At 55.2% G+C, this 20,523-nt stretch overlaps 1 protein-coding gene across 1 annotated transcript; it reads right to left on the reverse strand.

The window, feature by feature from the left end:
- Positions 1-1,158: 1,158 nt before the first annotated feature.
- On the reverse strand, positions 1,159-20,230 carry RAB8A (RAB8A, member RAS oncogene family). Its single transcript, XM_074350527.1, has 8 exons — positions 20,073-20,230; positions 15,584-15,644; positions 13,681-13,741; positions 10,052-10,129; positions 8,379-8,468; positions 7,792-7,857; positions 6,292-6,342; positions 1,159-2,552 (listed from the first exon to the last, which is right to left on the reverse strand). The coding sequence occupies exons 1-8, from the start codon at positions 20,194-20,196 to the stop codon at positions 2,460-2,462; spliced, it is 624 nt and encodes a 207-aa protein (XP_074206628.1). The 5' UTR covers positions 20,197-20,230; the 3' UTR covers positions 1,159-2,459.
- Positions 20,231-20,523: the final 293 nt, after the last annotated feature.

A 20,523-nucleotide genomic window follows, 5' to 3' on the forward strand; every position in this document is an offset into this window, starting at 1 on the left:
TCCATAGAGACAGAGTAGACTAGTGGCTGCTGGGGGCTGGGGGTGGGGGGAATGGGGAGTGACTGCTCATTGGATACTGGGTGATAAAAATGTTCAAAAATTGACTGCAGTGAGGGTGGCACGAGGCTGTGAATATCCTAGAAGTTACTGAATTGCACACCCTGGTGGGTGAATTGTATGGTGTGTGAACTGCAGCTCAATAAAGCTATTAAAAAAAAAAAAAAGCCAAGGTGTCATCTGTCCCTGTACAAGGGCATGGTAGTGAAGGAGCCACCCCATCGAAGTCCTTAGAAACAAGGAAAAGTAGTGACTCTGAGCAAGAGGCTGGGTATGAGGTGGGCCTAAGGAGTTCCAGGACTCCACCTGACCTGGCTGGGGGGGGGGGGGGGCGCTGTGGAAATTTGGGGTGTTATGGGGCAAACACTTAGAGTTTGAATTTGTCAGTTATTTGGATGACTTGTTCCCCGTTAGAGACAAGAAGTAAAAAGAGAGGTGAGTTTTTCTCTTGGGGCAAAAGATGAATAATGATGCAAATGATAATGAACATGACGATGATGCTGCTGACAACGTGACAGCAGCTGGTCTGGGACACACCATCTCACCAGCTCTGCACAGCCATCCTGTGAGGTGGGAACTGGGATCACACCCATTCTACAGATGAGGGAACTGAGGTTCAGCCCATGGTTGTGCTGTGGGTCTGAAGCAGGATCTCGGGGAGGAGGGGTGCTCCTGAGAGGTCAGGTGCTCCTGAGAGGTGAGGAAGGGGGCTCAGAACGGAGCACTCAACTTGGCAAAATGAGTGCCAGGGGGATGAAGACCAGAGACTCTTGGTGGCATTATGGGAACTGGTGTTGACTGAGTGACTTACGCAGGGGGTGTGGGCGGCGCAGTGAGTGTTTGGCGGGGGACGGGGAGGAGGGGAGCTGAGAAGCTTATTTTCCCAAGTCAGTCTTTTGATAATGGTGGCATCTTCTCAGAGCTCGGGGGGACCTTCTCCTCTAGCCTGGGGTAACCCACTGCCTCTACTTTGATCTTGCCCAGACTTGAGGCCCCTGTTGGCCTGGGCTGTGTTTTAAATAGTGGGCATCCTGTGACCCCACCGCCCAACATCTGGCCATCTCCGTGTACCTACATGGAAAATGTGGACATAAACATCCGTTAACTTTAAAATGAGCTTTAATTTGTTTTCCTTAAGTGCATTTATCGATGTAAACAGAGCATGTTAAGAGATTCCAGGGGAGAGCAGACTATTGCTGGTATGTTGGTTTTAATTCAAAAAAGAAAAAAAGAAAGAAAAAAAAAACTATCGTGCCAACAGCTTGGATGGACAGCAGCTCGTGGGGTGGCGGGAGAAAAAAAGAAAAAGAAAGGTTCCCTGGTGACACCCCTCTGCCCTGGTTACCTGGGTTCCGACTGCAGTCTCCACGGGAAGGCGGAGCTGTCAAAACAGAACTGGGCGGCTGCAGTTAGAAACCCACCTGGACTGCTCTGCAGTCAGTCCCTGTGGGCCACCCTGCGCTCTCTGCCACATCCAGCCGGGGGTATGTTCCTGATCACCCAGATTGGCTGTGGGGAATCAAAGACGGAATCGCCTGCTGGCATGACGACCTGGTGAAGTAAAAATCTCTGCTAGAAAAAACATCTGATTTGGAGATGGTGGGATGGCGAAGAGGAGGAGGCTCCCCGACTGCAGGCGGGCCGCGTGTTGACTGCGTTTTGGGGTCACCCACATGACATGTACGGTGACCCCTCGGTGCTCAGGTGGAGCGCAGAGCAACCTGCTGGCCATGTCCGAGGCCCAGCTGGACCATGGGACCAAAACCTGGCTGTAAACAGGAAAGGCCACTCCATGCTTCTTTCCTCAGGATTTCCTTAATTTGTGCTTCCCTTTGGTTTGACTGTTAAAATGACAGGCGGGGGGGGGGATAACGGTTTCTGTCACTTGTCCAAAAACTCAAGAGAAGAGGTGAAAGCGGGTGTTGGAGGCGCTGGGCAGGCGCCTCCCGGGCCTGCTGTGAGTCACCTCTCCCAGGAAGCGGAGCCGGCACTCCTGAGCCGTCAGTGGCCTTTGGGAGCCTCCCTCCTGCCGCAGGGGGCGTGGACGGGTTTTCCAGCGGGGCTTTAGCTGTGTCAAGGCCCAGAGATGGAGGCCTGCCATTGCTGGCTGCTACTGACGGCCGCGCCTCCACTCCCTCTCTCTGTCAAGTTATTCGAGGCGTGGACCCATTTGACGGATGTCGCAGAAAAAATAGCAGATTCTGAACTCATTCCATCTCCACAGTTGAAAAAGATCAGTTACTAAAATAAACAATTTCTCGATTGTGTTCTGGTGGCCATGGGCCCGGGAGCCGAGGCGCGGCGGGGGGTGTTGTGGGGGATGGCCCTGGCTGAGTGAGGGGCTCACTCAGGACAGGCACAGTCAGCTCGGCTGAGCGAGGCTCAGAGTAAGGCGGCCTTCCTCACAGAAGAACACATCGGAAAAAGCTGCTCCTCTTCTGCTGGTCTGGTGTGATTTTGACTCCCTGGTTGCTCCCCTGGGGGCTGTTGCCTTCCTGAAATTGCAAGAGGTTTTCCGAGATTACGGCTGAGCATCATGAGTACCAAGTCTCTTAACCAACCAGCCAGCCAACTAATGAACCAACCAACCAACCATCCGTCATCCATCCATCCACCTCCCTTGCTCCCTTCCTTCCAACCAGCCAACCACCTATCCATTCCGTCCCAACCAACTGCCCATCCACCCCCTCCCATCCATCCATCCCTGCCCTTCCAACCAACAATCCACCTGTCTATTCCCTTCCATCTAACCACCCGCTTCCTTCATCCATCCATCTATCCAACTGTCCCCTCCAACAGACAACTCATCTTTCACAAACCCAGAGATCTGTTTTTTCATCTGCTACCGCACCCACCACTCCTTCTAACCATCCATTCTCTTAATCACTTATTCACCTACCCATCCACCCCCTGTCCATGCATCTTCTCAGCATCTTTGCAACCACAGATTCACCTATCTCACTCTCCTCTTTCCCTACTTCCTTCTCTGTATTGAGCCACCCTTTCTCCTTTCCATCCATCTACCTACCCATCTATGTTGAGCATGTTATCAGTGAGGCAGCTGAGGGGCAGCAGAAAGGCTCTCGGGATTGGAGGGGCTGGGTTGAAAGATCCCAGTGCCACCCACACCTAGCTGGTCTCCATGCCCCTGTGCCAAGGCTCTGCTCACCATCTCTCCCCACAGTCTGCCTTCCACCCTGCTGCAGGTGACGTAAGCCCTAAACTCAAGATCTGTTGAAAACCCATCACTGCTGCTGCCCAGCATTTGAAGTCTCTGATCTGGCCCCCGCTGACCCTGGGAACTGAGATCCTATCTTCGCCCACGGCACCATGCTTGGAAAGGCTCGGCCCTGTTTCTTGGACTAATTCCTTTTCATCTTCTAGCTCTCAGGTCAGACTTAACTTTATTCAACAGCAACTGTCGACTGTTGGGCGCTGCCATGGGCACTGCGTATGCAGTGGCGGACAAGACCAGCTCCCCTGCCTTAGGGAGCTCACATGGTATGTGGGAGAAGGAAATCACACAGGGACACAGATCAGCATGAGTCCCTGTAGTGGTGCGTAATGAGAGGGAAGAGGTGGGGCGAGTGGTGGAGGGGTGTTCTGATGGTGATATCTGAGCAGAGGACTCGTGGAGTGAGGGAGTGAGGCCGGGGACGGTCCAGGGGCTGTGGTCAGCAGAGTAACTGCCCCCAAGGATGTCCATGCCTTCATCCCTGGCACCTGTGAATTGAGTCTCTGACACGGCAGGAGGGACTGTGCAGATGTGATCAAGGTGAGGGGGGAGAGTGTCCTGGATCATTCAGGTGGGTCAGGAAGGAGCAGGGAGGATGGAAGCAGGCTCAGAGAGATGCTGAGAGGCTGGCTGGGAAGACGCAGGAAGGGGTCATGAGGCAGGGAATGCTGTGGCCTCTAGAAGCTTGACCAGGCAAGGAAACGGTCCTGCCCTGGAACCTCCAGCAAGGATGGCAGCTCTGCTGACACCCTGCTCTTGGCCTGGTGAGACCCACTTCCGACTTCTGACCTCCACATTAAGATAAGAAATGTGTATTGTTTAAATGGCTAAGTGTGTTCTGGGAGTTTGTTATGGTGGCCAGAGGAAACAAATGCAAGTGGGGAGCAGCCCAGGTAGAGGGGAAAGAAAGATCCAGACGCGCCTGGGGTGCTCAGGGAACAAGCAAAGGCCAGCATGGCGGGGCCAAGGGGAGGACAGGGAAGCAGCAGGTGGCAAGATGGAGCAAGCGGCAGCAGCCAGAGCACAAGTGGGGTGGGCCCTGGGGGAGCCTGGCTTTCTATGAGGCTCTTAAGAGAGGAGACAGAACAGAGGGAGGTGGGGAAGGCAGAGCCAGGCACATCAGTGATGTAGGATGGATACAAACTCGCAGCTAGCAGAAACGAAAGTTCTGGAGAGCTAATGCACTGTGTGGTGATTCTAGTCGGTGACACTGGACTGTGGCCATACCTCCATTTACTGCGCTTCACAGGTACTGTGTCTTCCACAAACTGAATGTGTGTGGCAGCCCCGTGTTGAGCAAATCTATCTATTGGTGCCATTTTTCCAACCGCATCTGCTTACTTCGTGTCTCTGTGTCACATTTTGATAATTCGCACACTATTTCAAACTTTTCCATTGTATGTGTTATGGTAATCTGTGATCAGTGATCTTTGGTGTTACCGTTGCAAAGAGATTATGACTTGCTCAGATGATGGTTAGCATTTTTGGGGGGACAATAGAGTATCTTATAATTAAGGTATGCACTTTTTCTTTTTTTTTTTTTAGATATAATGCTGTTGTGTGTTTAATAGACCACAGTACAGTGTAGACAACTTTTATAGGCCAGGCACTGGGAAACCAGAAAATGCGTGTGACTTGCCTTACTGTGATATTCACTTTATTGTGGTGGTCTGGAACCAAACCCACAGTATCTCCGAGGTAGGCTTGTATAAACGTCAAAGCTGCTGAGACACTAGACCTTAATTGTTCTCAACACGAAGACGAAAGTGATGTTTATGGGACGTGACAGAGGTCTTAGCTGACGCTATGGCGGTAATCGCACTGCAACACACAAATACCAAACCAACATGCTGTATGCCTCAAACTTCCACAATACCGCATGTCGACTATATTAAGAAAAAAGAAGACCCATATAAAATGGTATGGGGCTGAAACTCTGAACATAAACAAAGGTGGGAGGAAATGGATGGAATTTAACTGTTGGTGATTTGCCACTGAGGCAACAGAGAAAGAGAAACTGCGAGGATTATGGCTGAGCCAGCACTTCACCATCCAAGCCTGGGAAGGATACAGCGCATTCTGGAGGTGACCAACAGGCCTCCATCAAAAGCCCAGGCACAGTGTTGCCGTGATGCTCAGGGTAACTCCCAGTGGGTGAAACTGAGTCAGGAGGATTGCTAAGAATTAAAATTCTACTATTATATTGAAGAGGAAAGAATTCTAAGAAAACTACAATTTTAAGAAAAAGTTTTGTAAAATGTCAGCTTATGTGGGCTATTTTCCATTTTGGCTAAAGAACTGCTATTTAATCAGTTGATCACATGCCTTGCAATTCAATTCACAGCATCTTAGAACTATGAAAATAATGCTCGTTTTAAATCAGATGTCAACTACTTGAATGGCGTTTTGTATTGCGCAGCCTTGTATGACCAGATGCAGAACAAGTCACAAATGGAGTGCTTCACGCTCTCACATCGGAAAACAGGGAGCATTGCTGGGTGGGAAAGAGTGGTCGATGGAACAGAGGCTCTGGAGCAAGACTCACACCAACATTTAGGTGCTAAACACGCCCAAAATATAGCCAAGCATTCAGACTCCACCAAGAAAGCACTAGCCCCGCTGCATGCTGGGGACTGTGAACCTGCTCACATGGTAAACAAAACAGCCGGAAATGAATGACAGGGCGGGTGGGAAGGGATTCAGGCCTCAGAGCCCCAGGACCCACCAAAGCTTGTCACAACCTGCAGAATTTGGGGCTGGAAGGATAAAAAAGGCGATCAACCTGCCAGATTCGTCAGGACAGGAAGCCAGCGGTTGTCAGAGGCCTTGCTGGGGGTCTCAGAGCATGGAATCTTGGCCCCCTTCCCAGCCAGGCCCTGCGATGTCCAGCCAGGCCCTGAGAAGCAGTACTTGCCCAGGGATGCATTACATCACTGAGGGTGATGCCGGCCGGGTCCAACAGGGGTGCACGCAGGGATCTGGGAAGGACACACACTCACCAATTTTTTATCCATTTTTGCTTTGATGTCTCTGGCGAGAGTGAAAAATGCCTGCAGAATAAGCACACAGTCAGTATCCCTGGAGTGGGAAGCAGATGGGGGCCTGCTGGTTCCTGTTCCCCGCTGTGCAGTGGGCATGGCTCAAGAGCAGGGCCAGTTGGGGAAAGTTTTAGGACAGAGACCCGGCACAGGTCTCACCTGTCCAGCCCCATCTCCCGCCCCTACTGGGGTACCCTCATCCACCCAGACCACCACTTCCCCTGAGCCAATGACACTGGGAGGTGGGATCACCCTCAACTGGTCAGAGAGGAAACTGAGGCTTGGAGGGGCCAACTGACTTGTTCCAAGGCACCCAGTGGCTATCTCTGTCCCTGACCCCTGTGCTCTGCCGGCCCGCTTTGCCCCTCTTCTGAGAGTCAGGGGCAGGGCAGAAAGATAAGCGGCTCTTTGGCCAAGCAAGCTTCATTTTGGGTCCTTGTCCAGTAGGAAGGCCTCAAAGGCCTGGCAGGTGAGGTGGAAGGTTCATCTTCCCCAGGTCGGCAAAGGATCAAGCGGGCCTGACCCTGGGCTGTTGCCTCTGTCCCAATCTCCTGGCCATTTCCTCCCTTCCCTCAACTGGACAGTACTTAGAAACCCGACTCTGACACAACCCTGCCCTGGGCCTCAGAGAGATGAATCGTCCTCAGCATTTCTTCCTGGTCTGGTGAGAGGCAGTCTTAGCAAACAGCCCTGTGATGTGGAAAGTCTGGCCATGGGGGGTGGCTCAGGATGCTGGGGATGCCCAAAGTGGTGGGCCTAAGGGTCTGGGGGATGGCAGGGGCTTTTGGGGGGAGGGGCGACACAGGCTGGGCCCTGATGGGAAAGGAGTGTGTGTGTGGGAGGGAACAGGACAGTGGAAAAGGCTTAGAGGAGGGTGGCAAAGGTGGCCAGGGATGGCGAGCGGTGGGTGAGGCCTGAGGCACACGCTGCTTGGGGCCAGCTGGGGAGGGCCCTCTGTGCCATGTGTAGGGGTCTGAGGTCGGGAGTGGTGTGCAAGATCTGTTTTGGAAAGATTGCTGGGCGGGAGGTGGGAGGAATGGAGGAGAAGGCAGGTCAGCTGCCGGGCTGGTGTGGCTAGAGAGGAGAAGAAGCCTGGGCCGAGGCTCAGTCAGGGCCCCCTACTCTGCCTGGGCTGTGACTGGGGCCTGTCTGTGTGCATGGTGAGAATGAAAACACCAACCTGGAGCCAGGCCTGGGCACTAGCCAGCTGGGACTCTCTGAGCCTCGGTTTCCCCGCCTGCAAAACTGTGCCTGCTCCCAGGGCTGCTCGAGAGCCAGCAAGATGAAGTCCTAGGTCAGAACATGGGGGCGACGCTCCCGAGCTGCCTGGGCCTGGCGCGTGGCACTGCCCAGGAAGTGCCTCTCGGCGGGCCGTCCAGGAGGGCAGCTGGAGCCTGCACCAGTCCCTGAGGCGGAGCGTCTCTGAACCCCCTGGCCCCGAACCGTGGGCTTGGGACTCACGTTCTCCACGTTGATGTTGGCCTTTGCGCTGGTCTCCATGAACTTGATTCCATAGTCCAGGGCCAGCTGCGAGGGAGGGAGACACACATGAACATCAGCCACCAGGTGTCCCTGACTCCTATGCAGCACCCGGAGTTGGGAACAATGAGGGGTGGGGCCTGCACCCTCTAGCCACCAGTGGAGAGCAGGTGGTGAGTGTCCCTGGCAGGAGGTGGAGGGGGCCAGGCTCTGTTCTCTGCCCTCTGTGGCCTCAACAGGTCCCACGAAACACTGAGTGGGAGCAGAGCACACCCGAGGAGCCTTCACTGCTTTCAGTCTTTAGCCTGAAGCCTGGCTGGGCGAGGGCTTTCCACCTTCTCTTCTCATGGCACACGCCCCACTGGGGCAACCAATTTGCCCAGCAAAGTCCTGCGTCCCGGGACTCCCTCAGACTTGGACAAGACAGGATGGCAGGTCTCCTTATGCTCATAAAGATTATGAGGGAGTCTCCCTAAAGCCCAGCCTCTCCATCTGCGAGCAATCTGGGGGCCCTCTGGGGCAGGGCAGGGCTGACCCACCCCGTGGCACCCAGCGGCCACCATGCCCACCTTCTCTCCCCGTTCCCTGGAAACTTGTCTCTTGTCGTTCACGTCGCACTTGTTCCCGAGTATCATCTTTTCGACATCTGCAGAGGCGTGCTGCAAGGAGAGGGGCAGACGGGGCAGGTGAGAGGTGAGGTCAGAACCGGACAACTTGTAGACCATCCCCCAAGATCAGAACGGTGGGTCAGGGCTGCTAGGCACGCCCTTACAGGTGACAAGCTGAAGTTCAGAGAGGCTGAGTGGCCCGTCCTATGTCACACAACCAATGTCAGGGCAGAGTTCAGGGTTCTGGCTGCTACTCTGACCAAGTGCATGCTCTCTGACTGCCAAGGACGGCCTCCCGTGCCTGTCCTTGGGCTCCTGGCGGGGTCTGGCTTATGGGAGGCAAGCGAGGCTGGGATTCCCGTCTCTGCTCACCTCCCGTCCTCCCGGGCTCCTCTGCTGGAGGCCCCAGCTGCGGTCCCAGGACCTTCCATCCTGCTCTATCTCACTCTCTCTGGGCTCTGGAAACAGGCTGTGCCTGGGGTAGTCACAGCCTTTGGTCACTGGTCACCACCAGCCTTGGGTGCTTTGCCATCCCCTGGCGTTCCCTGAAATCTGCCCTCTGCCTGAAAATGGCTCCCTCCTCCAAACCTCCCCTGCACTCCACCACAGTGGGCCTCACTTCCCGAAGGACTGGGTCATCGGACAGGCCCTTCTCACTGCAGCTCATATCTGCTCTCTGGGAAACATGTCCCGCTCCTCCCTAATTTCCTACTGACCAGCAGGCCCTCTTGCCTACTGGCCAGAACAGAGCTTCCACAGAGCCTAGCGTGAGGTGAGCAGCTCCCCTCCTCAGCCTCCTGTTAGCAAATGCGGGGTCACCGGGAGGCGGCCCAGTGCAGCTGCTCACAGACGCTGGCTGCGACGTGACCTTTGGCCCTGGCTTCACAGGTGGGTGAAGTTCTCAGACCCGAAGCCCCACCTCGTGAGTCATCCAAAGCCACAGGTGCATCGTCCAGGGAGGCCCTAGGGGCAAGGGGAAGCTCTCTGGAGAGTGGGAAGGGGATGACACTGGCCCTTGGATGGGGAGGCCAGGCTGGCTGCCTTCTCTTCCCTCCTGGTTCAAGGTCTCCTTTCACAGGCAACTGCAGTTTGAGCACGGGGAGCTCACTCCACCTCACACCCTGCTCTCCTGTAGCTCAAAGTACAACTGACACCTCTCACCACACCCAGCAAATACAAAGGTCAACACCAATTCTAGAACCTTCCTTCTCTAGAAAGCACCAAATGCTCACAGTGACGAAGAGCCTAGATAGATATCCTCCATTCGTGACCTCAATGTCACCCAAACCCAACAACCCAGCTGGGGAAATGGGCTCTCGGGGCTTCTCTGTGACAAGGCCAGGTCACCGATGTGACCTTTCACCCGCAGGCCAGACCCCACCACACCCGTGCTCACAGAGGAGCCTCGCTGGCTCCCCGCTGCCAGTAGGCTAAGTATGGCCACCTGCCTTGGCAGGCAGTGAGGGTTCCCGGCCCCCTCTGATAGTGCTCCCGGCTACAGGGCTCTTGGCGAGTTACCCATAGGTGTCTCTGTGCTCAGTGATCTCACATGTAAACCAGCGGGCTCCGGGGTGAGGACTGGGGAGAGGATGAGTGGGGCGTTCCTGCAGGTGGGAGGGGCCTGCAAGTCTTACCTCCTCAATGTTCCGAATCCAGTTCCGGATGTTGTCGAAGGACTTCTCGTTGGTGATGTCGTAGACCAGCATGATGCCCTGAGCAGGGGGAGACAGAGACGTGCACTCTGGACGAGCTGCCAGCTCTCTGGCAGGGAGGCCCCAGCAAGGTGGGGTGGCAGGGACCCCGACAGGACACCCCTCCCCCGGGCCCTTCCTCCTGCTGGGCTCCAGCGCTTGCCTCTCCCTTGGGTCCCAGGCTCTAGTCCTGCTCCTTGGCCACCGATGCGACCCTTCTCCCTGGTGAACAGACCCCACCCCACCGGCGCTTACAGAGGCTTGCTGGCTCCCTGCTGCCGGCAGGAAGAGCGCGGCCCACGCACCCGCAGCCAGCGAGGCCCCAGCAGCCGACCTCCCAGCCTCACATCCTGCAGCTCCCTGTTCCACAGGCGGCGTTCCACGGCTCTGACACCCACCGCACTCCCCCTCGCACCAACTCTTTCCTGGGCTCGGCCTCTTCCACACCCTCACTCACCACCCACCCCCGGCCCCTGGCCTGAGTTGCCTCATAGGCTTGGCCAGCGCCACCTTCTCTGGTAGCCCCACTGTCACCCCTCGTCTGGTGCCTCCCATGTGCTTCTCCCTGAAGCCTCACAGGCTGGGTCGGGTGGTCCCAATGTGAGAATGGGGAACCTGAGGCTGGGGGGTCGGGGGCTAGGTCCCTGTGTCCAGTCACCCGAGACAGTAAAGGACACAACTGGGTCTGAGGCCAGGGGGACAGATCCCATGAGGGAAGACCCACATGCCTTCCAGAGACCCCATCAGAGTGGGGGCTGGCTTCAAACACCAGGGCAGGCAATGCTGAGGCTTCCGGGGTTCCATATCCCACGTGTGAGCACCTGGGAGACGGTCCACGGGTCCTGAAATAACTGCAGAGTAAACCCGCCTCTGCATGAGCCCACGATCTTGCCAACACCCAAGAGAAGGGCAAATATCCCCGTTTGATTCAAGGGGAAACCGAGATGCAGAGAAGTGACCTTTAAGATTTAAGCCCAGCTCTGAAGGAACTGATGACACCGGTTCCCGTTAGGAATCTTCCTGGGTCCTCCTCAGGATCAAGCAATGCTCAGGGCCACCCTTCAGTGGTCCCCGGACATCCCCATGGCAAGCCAGCCTGCAGCATTCTCACAGGTCCCCATGCAGCTCAGCCCCTGGGCTCCAAGGCACGTGGTCCCAGCTGTCTGGCCCGGGGCCCAGCTTACTCCCTTCCCTCCCTCTACCTGCTCCCAGGGCCAAGCCCTCCATCCACAAGCTCTAGTGATAGCCAAGGTGTCTCCGAGGCCGCCTGAATTCGCAGAGTAAGAGCTTAGGCTGTGTGTGATGGGAGATAACCACCAGGGCAGGGGTGTGACCAAACCACAGGCAGGGCAAGCGGGCCACTGCAATTCCAAACCCACACTGTGCCCTTGAGGATATACATGGTGGCCTTACAGCCTGTCACAAACGCCACCTGGGATCCCTCATTCAGTGTTCTCCTAGGGAGACTGAATAGAGATAGCTGACGAGAGAACTCGGAAGAGTTTTCACTGGCTGTGATGTCTGCCACGCCCAGCCAAGGCCAGCCGAGGTACAGATGCTGGCGGGCAGACTCTGAGTTGAGCATCACTGGGGCCTCTGCCTAGCAAGCTGCCCTCCTGTCAGGGGCAAGAAAGGCCACAGGGCTGTTAGGCTTTTCTGCCCCTTTATCCAGGGACTGGCTCCTCTGATGGCCCAGGATTCCGCCGCCACCACCACCAGGTTGACACCACATATGCAAGATTCCAAGGTCCTGGATTATTACCTATGGGGGGCTGGGGGCAGTGGGTAGAGCTATCAGGAAAGAGCAGAAGTCCCTGGAAAACATAGTGTCACTCCATTCTAGGCCCTCCCTGAAGCTCCCCCTGGGCTCCGAGTGACCATTTTCTTACCCGTCTGGGCACAGCTCCCCATATCTACCTGCAAACTCAAAACAGGACCCTGGACATTTGATGTTCCCCAAATTTGGGACCCAAGGGTCTAGTACCACAAGGACAAAGATGATGACAGGGCTGAACTAATGGCAATCTTTGCACTGTTCTGCACAGTTGCCACCACCCACACAAGGCTGTGAGGGGATGTGACCTCGGGGCTGGGGTTCCTACCTTAACTGATTTAAAGTCCAACAACCATACATGGCTAGCGGCTTCCTTATGCATTAGGCCAGGTCTAGGAGGATGCAATCATCTTGGGGCTGGATAGGGTCTTACGTATGGCTCAGTCCAGACTTGTTGGGGCTGGCTGAGGATGTGGGCACTAGAGAGAAACAGCCACTACTGGCCGAGACATCGACCCTCTGTGTGAACTGAAGCAGGGGCTGGAATGGCACTGACCCTCAGTTTCCTCATCTGTAAAATGGGGATAACCATGGAACCCACTCTCAGGAGTTTATGGCCAAGACCTGGGCCCAGTGCCTGCTGCAGGGAAGGGCTGGGTGAAGGGGGTCGGGGGTGATTTTTCAGCCCAGAGAGGGATGGGATCTACCTGAAGCCACACAGCAGAAGCTCCCCCAGGACCCCAGAGCCCCCGCCCCTCCAGAGCACAGCAAGGTGAGGGAAAAATTAGTAAATTAATTTTAATGAGAACTAAGGTTGCAACCCACAAGATTGAGTTTCTATTATGTTCAGACACCGTGTGGGATACTGTAAATACTTAATGCCTCTATTCATTTCTGCCGTTCACCAGCAGTTCCTACTGCATACACAGCGTGGTCCCAGGCATCGGGTGTGTGGCAGGGACACAGCCCTCCTGGAGCTTATGCCTAGTGGAGGAAACACGTGTCTATGCAGTTGATCGAGGGGGCGTGGCATGTAAGGGATGGGGCATGCTGGGAGCTGAAATTGGGGAGACGGCCATCCACCCTCCTAGCTGCCTGGATGTACTCCTGTTCTCTGTTCCACTTTCACAGGGTGACCCAGGGGCTGAGCCAGGTCCTGGGAACCTACCTCCCATTCTTGGCAGTCCCTGGGCACCCTACTCCATTCACACCTCACAGGTGCATGACCTGCTCGGGGACCTTGGGGGCAGGGCCCTGGCCCATTCTGGGGGCCCTGTGTGTATTATTCAGGCCTGGCCTGGAGAAGGGGCTCAGTAAAAATGTCTGAGAGATGACAGACGAGTCTTCCTATCACATCACCCGCCTCAGGCCCAGGCAACAAATGTTAATGGCCAACCAGCCCAGAGCAAGTCAGCTCCTGGACGATCTTCCAAGTTTTCGGTAGCAAATTCCAGAGACCGTCGGGGGCCACCTGAGTGCTCTTAAGTGTCGGGGCATGTCGGCTCCGATTTCACTGACCTCACCCAGAAGAACCGGCTTCCTGTGTCTTCCTTCATTCCTAGAGAATTAGGTTTCCTTAAACCCTGCATTGTCCTTGGAGCCAGAAGGGGATGTATGGACGAAGAGGTGGAGGTGGGGCACACAGCCTTTTCCCAAAACTAACTCAGAACCAAGGACCCCTGAAGAGCCAGAGCACGGGCTCCCTAGAAACACCCAGATTTTGGTATCCAAGTCAGTGATGTTCATTTTGACTTAAAAAAAAAAAAAAGACAACCACCCCCCCAAAGCCAATCCGTACCATCGCGCCCCTGTAGTAAGCCGTTGTGATCGTCCGAAACCGTTCCTGACCAGCTGTGTCCCTAAAGATGACAAGAAGGGGTATTAGTGACACAGAATGAGAACAGTCGTCACAGTGAGAACGAGGGGCCTTTACCCAGGATGGACGCCCAGCTTTCTCATGGGTCACCTCCTGATTCACTGTCCTACTGTGGGGCACCCCAATCCTTGCATTATTACAGAGACGGAAACTGAGGCTTGGGCGTGTGTCTGATGTCTCCTGGCTGGGGATGCGGCAGAACCACGAGGTCTCTTTCACACCTTGGCTCCCTGGGAATCTCCCCGGAGTCTCTGGGCCCCGTAAGAGCCAAGGGTGGATGTTATTATTTGTGAAAATCTGGGTCCTCCGGTGTGGAAGGGGCTGGTTAAGTGACATGGAAACACAGCCCTCACCGGTGGGCTGAGCCGGGTGAGATCAGTGGGGCTTGGGAAGCACTTCCACACTCGCTATCTCGGTGGGGGCCAAGGGGAGAGTCCTTCTACCTCAGTAAGGAGGCGACACCTGGTAAGACATGCCCAGCTCTTGGAAGGGAGTGTGTTCAGTTTGGTTTAAAGGCGACTTAACTGATTGATGGTGGAGCCAGGGTAAGACCATGTCTTTTGTCTCTGGGCCCAAGGTTCCTCCTGTGACCCTGCATCACCCTCTGTGCTGGGCTCTGCATATCTGGACTATACAGAAGCCCCTCGTTTGGGGCTCAGTTGACTTTCTGCCGCCAAGAGCAGGTGAAGTCAGTGGTTATGAAGTTATTTTACGGCTGTTTTAGAAGAGTTTTAAGAGAGTCATTGACCCCACTGCGAGTGCTAAGAGCAGAAGCAGGGAGACAGGAGGATAGGAAAGCAAAACTTCTGCCTGCTGGTACAGTGTCACTTTGGACTTGGGCACCGAGGCTACTGGGGAGCCAACGTGTTGGAAAGAGAGGAACCGCTATGGCTTGGAACTTACAAGGTGGCCAGAGACTGGCTGCCTCCTGAGCTCGGTAGGATCTGTTGGCCACACCCAGATTTTGATTTGAAGTCAGGTTCAGAGGTGGATACCACTGAAGTTGAGGGGACCCCCCCAACCCAGGCAGGCGGGCCAAGGCGCACGCTTTGAGGCTTGAGTTGGAGAGGTGAGCTGCAGGGAGGGAGGCCTCCCCTCCCACTCGTGGGTGCTCCCCTGGACCAGAGGGACTGGCTACCCTTCCAAATATGACTTCTCTTACTTCTGCTCGGGGCTTGTGAGTCCCTGCAGGTGACGTGGCTGCAGGGCAGGACCCTCCCACATCTGAGCACAGTGGGCTGCAGACCAGAGCCTATGTTCAGGACGGGGACTCACAAACTCTAATTTTATGTGGCGTGAGAAGTCAGCCCTAGGTGAGTGGAATGGAAACGGGTCTTGCCGTTGGGCCTAGCCTTGGCTTATTTTCAGTTCTGGGGTTTCAGGTCTGTGTATTAGGAAGTGAGGCCTGGGCTGCCCCAGGGGAGAAAAGAGGAAGTGATGTCAGGCCTTCGGCGAGCTGATAGGCTCAGGGGGGCTCAGGGGGAACTGAGCCTTGCTACCTCGGGCTGGGGCACCTTGCTACCTTGGCAGCCCTCACCGCGGCCAGGGAGAGGGCTCGCTCCACGATCAGTGGGAGCAGGCCGCTCTGAAGCCTGCATGCTGAGTTAACTGGGACCGGGAGCCCTGTCCCTGAAGGGCCTGACAGACTCTCATCCCCAGCAGCCAGCAGGGCACAGTTCCTGGGGCTTCTGAAGAAAACCTGATGCGTCTGGGCTGGCCACCAAGGGATGGAGGCTGTGGTCACAGGGAGAGGGGAGGGGTCACTAGGGGCTTCAGGCTCAAAGTACCTGCTGGGGGAGGGGCAGCCAAAGGCAACAGCTCTTACCATATCTGTAGTTTAATTCTCTTGCCATCGAGCTCTATGGTCCGAATTTTAAAGTCAATTCCTGAAAGACAAGGAATAAAAGGAAAAAAGGGGCATCACGGTCAGCCCACTTCTCAAGCTGTGTCTTGGCTGGTGCTGCGAACCCGGGCGGGTGACAGCTGCCACGGTTTACAGAGTACCTGCGGGGTGCTGGGCTGGGATCTCTGAATCCCTCACACAGGTCTGGAGGCACCTGAGAACTTTCTCCTCTCACTGCAGGGGAGGCTGGGCAAACCCAGGGAGTGCAGACGCCAAAACCTTGTTCTTGCCCCACAAGCCACACCTGACCCTCCAAGCACACTGGGCACGGGGCCCGGAGAGGCACCTGATGCAGGCAGGCCTCTAGCATCTGCACGTGTTGTTCTCTCTCTGGAGGTGGTCCCTACCCTCCCTGCCTGTCGGCCTGGAGAACTTCTCCTCCTTTGAGACCTGCCAGAAGGTCACCTCCCAAAAAGCCATCTGGACCCTGCCCTCCTCCGCTCCACCCTCTTGCTTTAGTCCCCTCTCCCCAGGACCAGGGCGACCTCTCAGCCTCCTTGCCTGTTCTCCAGGCTCCCACTGTTGTCCCCTCAATCTCCTTTCCAGCTTCCAAAATGCAACCTTAACCATGTCACCAAGCTAACCTCTGCTCCAGACCTGGTGTGTCCACCAATGGATGAATTGATAAACAAAATGTGGTCCACCCCTACAATGGAATACTACCCAGTCATAAAGAAGGAGGAAGCTCCGACACACACTACAACGTGGATGAACCTTGAAAATATAACACTGAGTGAGAGAAGCCAGACATGGAAGGTCACACCGTATATAATTCTATTCATATGAAACTTCCAGATTAGGCAAATCAGGAGAGACAGAAAGGAGACCAGTGGTTGCCAGAGGGTGTGGGGGAACGAGGAGATTGGTGGGACTGACTCAGGGGACTCTGGGGTCTTTTTGTCACAATTAAAATGTTCTGGAATTGATGTTGGTGATGGTCACAGAGCTCTGTGAATATACTTGAGGCCACTGACTTGCACACTTTAAATGGATGAGCTGAATTATAACTCAACAAAACTCGTAAAAAAAAGACAAACAAACCCAAAACCCAAAACACCTTCCAGTGGCTTCCCACTGCTTCCCCGGCCCAAGAATTAAGTGCAAACAGTGGCCAGCGTGCTCCAAGGCTCTGCCTTACCTGGTCACCTCTCAGCACCCATGCCTCCTGCCCTCCTCTCTGGCCACACTGCCCAAGCTTGTCCTGGCCTTGGGGCTTTTTCTGTCCTCCCCTGGAATGTTCCTTCATTCCACAGCCACCTGGCCCCCCTTCCCTTCACTCAGGTCTCTGCTCAGGTCACCTCCTTGAGGGAGTCTTCCTAAGCCTCCTCTCTCCCCTTCTTCTTCATGAACGATCCCTGACACTGGATACGTGTTGATTTGCCCTGTGAACCAAGGAACCAAACTTGCTAACTAGAATGGCCTGCGTGGAGGGGGAGTGGCCAAGCCCAGCCTTCGCCTCAAGGTGTTTGTTCTACATCTCTGCCTCTGAAGCCTGGAGACTGAGGCCTGGCCTGACCCCTCAGAATCTGGGATGGGGATGCTAACTCCATCCTTGCCCACCTCAGCTGTCCTAGGGACCATGGGGAGTAAAAGCCTGCACTTGAATTTTGCCTCCTGGAGCTTATTTTGTCCCCTAGGGCATAAGCTCCAGGAGGTCAGGGGCTCATATGCCTTCCTCACAGCTGCATCTCCAGTGACAAAGCATGGCAGGGGCTGCTTATATCTGCCAGAAGCCCATCACCCAGTCCTGCACACACACCCTGACTACAGGCCCTGGGACAGTCCTGGTCCCTCTGATTCATCCAATTCATCTCTGCAGCCCCTGCACTGAGGCAGATGCCTGGCACGCAGCAGGCACTAGAGAAAGATGGATGAACCAAAGAGTCAAGAGCAACGAGATCTATGTGGTGCCCCACAGTTTACCAAGCACTTTCGTGTGTCAGCCATCTCCCTGCAGGAATGAATGAATAAGGCCCTGAGGAGATGGGGGCTGAGCCTGGCTGGGGAGAGCCAACTCCACGAGCCATAGGGCCAAATTTACACCACAAATGATCGATGGAGCTTAAGAGAACAGGCTTTGGCAAAACGTAACCTGGGCAGAAAATCAACAGCCACTTAATCCCTTATCTATAAAGAAAATGCAGAGATACCAGCCGTGCCAATATAGAACTGCCTTTATGCATTCGGTTGCATTTCAGCACTAAGCCTCGCAGTGTCATCTCTTCCTAAAACAGCCCCCCACTCTTGTCACGGATGCATAGGGACTTATGGATTCAAAAGGCATTGTTCAGTCGACAGAGCCCACAGCATCATGGTGTCCTATCCTCCTCCTGGGTTTTATTAACACACCAAGTTTAATTAGAAGTGCAAACTTTATGAGGCCTAAGAGTTAACGAGGCCATAACTTCAAGGTCACAGGGAACTAAACTTTCCTAGAAGACAGAGGTCTGCAGGAAGACTACAAATGTAATGAGAATACCGGAGGGGGTGGGGAGGGAGGAATCCTGGGTTCAAATGCCACGTCCACCTCCTTAGGTGACCCTGCCCAAGTCGCATCCTCATCTGCAAGTGGAGGTTGGCCACCTCAGAGCCCTCAAGGGCTGGACTGGGTTTTCTGGTCAAGAATTAAAAACCAAACAAGACTCAATGTCCCAATTGATCTCACTGGGAAGTTTCTGACCCTGGAAAACTGAGGTCTGGGTTGAGAGCGAGCCACAGTCTATGAGGAGTTAACATCTCTTCCTGATTGGTGGGGACGCAAGGGTTATCCCGAAGTTTGACCCTGGAGCGAGGGGAAGGAAGGACTCAGAAACACCTGGGCCCAGGGGATGGCTGCTGTCACTCCAGGGGACATTCTGCTTCCTCTAGACAGCCTCTGGTTGTGGTGACAACCCCCTGTTCATTGTACAGTTCCGATCCTCCACCATCCAGGGCACTGGCCAAGGAAGAGAGAACCACTCCTCAACTGAAGAAACAGGGCTCAGAGAGGTGAAGTACTCGTTCAATGGCACAGAGAGCAGGAAACCAGGCATGATGACTTCCAGTGCAATTCTCTTTACTTTACATCTGGCACTGAAGTGTTTTGCAAAGTGCAGCTCCTGGAGGAGGCAAGGATGGACTCAGCAGCTCATTGTGGGGTTCAGGGAGCCAAGGTACACAGCGGTAAAGCAAAGCCCAGGCCCTTGGTCTTTTCCAGCTCCTGGGCTTGGTGACCATTCTCTTGCTTCCCCACTCCAGAGCAAGGCTGCACAGCCCACAGGCTACTCCATTTGACGGATGTTCCTTCCAGGTCAAGCCTTTTCATGTGGCCAATGGCTGTTTTTGTAGTGGTGGTGCTGGGGGAGAAGTCAGCCCCACTTTTGTGGATGGCAGAACTGAGAGAAGCAACAGGTCAATTCTGCTCAACCACAATGTGGGCTGGCCCTGCAGAAAAGGCTGTGCTGCAAAGTGACAGCTGGTGTCCTGGGCCTAGCGATAGGGAAGTCAGGGCTGTCTGTGGCAGTGGCTGATTTTGGTTTCTCACTGAAGCTTTTATCTGACATCTCCTCAGGATGACAGGTCCCAGGGCAGGCAGCTGTCACTCGTCATTGCTGTCACCCTTGGGTTGGGATGGAAGGCCGGACAGAGAAAGTCTTTAGACTCCCTCTCACCATTCCTTCTAGCAGAAATTCCTCCATGGGGGATAAAGGGTCAGAGAGAGGGGTGCAACCCCTGAATATTCTAGAGGAAAGAGCAGGAGAGGTCTGGGTTGGATTCCTAGCTCTGAGGTGGATCAGCTATGCTTGTAATGGGGGTGAGTGCGCACATCTCTCTGAGATGGTTGAACCTTGAGTTCTAGGTTCAGACACATCCTTGCCACCTGTAGACTGGGTGACCTTGGGCAAATTCAGTGTCCTCCCTGAGCCTCAATTTCCTCATCTGTGGCATGAACTTGTAACAGCACCTAACACAGAGAACTGGCAAGTGTGATAAACCACATAAGGCGCCTGGCACACAGTAAATGCTCAATAACGTCAGATGTCACTTGTCACTGTCCTTTCCCCATGGCCAACTCCTCAAGCCTCAGTTTCCACTTCTGTGAGACAAGGACGCCAAGCAATTGCTTGGAGAGCTGCTGCGAGGACAGAGCTAGATGATGGGTGCCAAGACCCTATACAGGACATATACTCTAACGAGCAGGCTAAGGGTTGGGGCCTCACTCTCCCCATCTGCAAAATGGGCGCCTGGTCTCGCCCCCATGGCCCAGGAACCCCCGAACGGCGGTAGAGGCGACTTCTCTTTTTCCTTCTGGGCCCCTTGACCCTCTCAGATCCCTAGTCCATACGGCCCGGCCGCTCCCTCAGCCCCAGCCCCTCAGGGGCGCGCCCGGCCCGGGCCTCCCGCGCCCCGGGCCGTTCCCCGGCCCCAGTACCTATGGTGGAGATGAAAGTGGAGTTGAAGGCGTCCTCGGAGAAGCGGAACAGGACACAGGTCTTCCCCACCCCCGAGTCCCCGATCAGCAGCAGCTTGAACAGGTAATCGTAGGTCTTCGCCATATTACACTCTCTCCCCGACGGGAAGTGCGCCCAGCGCCTCGCCACTGGCCGCTGGCCACGTCCATCAGCGCCGATCCCGCCCCCCATTGGCTCCCGGCCCAACGCGCGTCACCGCGGCCGACGCCCGCCCCTGCGCCCCGCCCGCCTCGGGGAGACGTGGGGAAGAGGTGAGCTGGGCACGGAGCCGGAAGAGGCCCGAGCGCGTCGCTCATTGGCCAGCGCTTAGGATAGGGCGGACTGCCATTGGCCATCCGGGAGGAATCGAGGGACTTCAAGAGGGGATAGAGCGGGGGCGTGGCATCCCTTGTCCCCGCCTTCTCCCCCCCG

This window comes from Camelus bactrianus, chromosome 22 (genome assembly GCF_048773025.1).
Source record: "Camelus bactrianus isolate YW-2024 breed Bactrian camel chromosome 22, ASM4877302v1, whole genome shotgun sequence".
In the NCBI taxonomy this organism is placed as follows: domain Eukaryota; kingdom Metazoa; phylum Chordata; class Mammalia; order Artiodactyla; family Camelidae; genus Camelus; species Camelus bactrianus.

What these genes read in the sequence shown, in the direction of transcription:
- RAB8A (XM_074350527.1), bottom strand. Translation starts at nt 20,196, where the DNA reads ATGGCGAAGACCTACGATTACCTGTTCAAGCTGCTGCTGATCGGGGAC. An exon ending in GGATTCGGAACATTGAGGAG is followed by an intron (nt 8,469 to 10,051) that starts GTAAGACTTGCA and finishes CTCTCCTTGCAG; the next exon opens with CACGCCTCTGCAGATGTCGA. An exon ending in CCAGGGAACGGGGAGAGAAG is followed by an intron (nt 7,858 to 8,378) that starts GTGGGCATGGTG and finishes CCTCCCTCGCAG; the next exon opens with CTGGCCCTGGACTATGGAAT.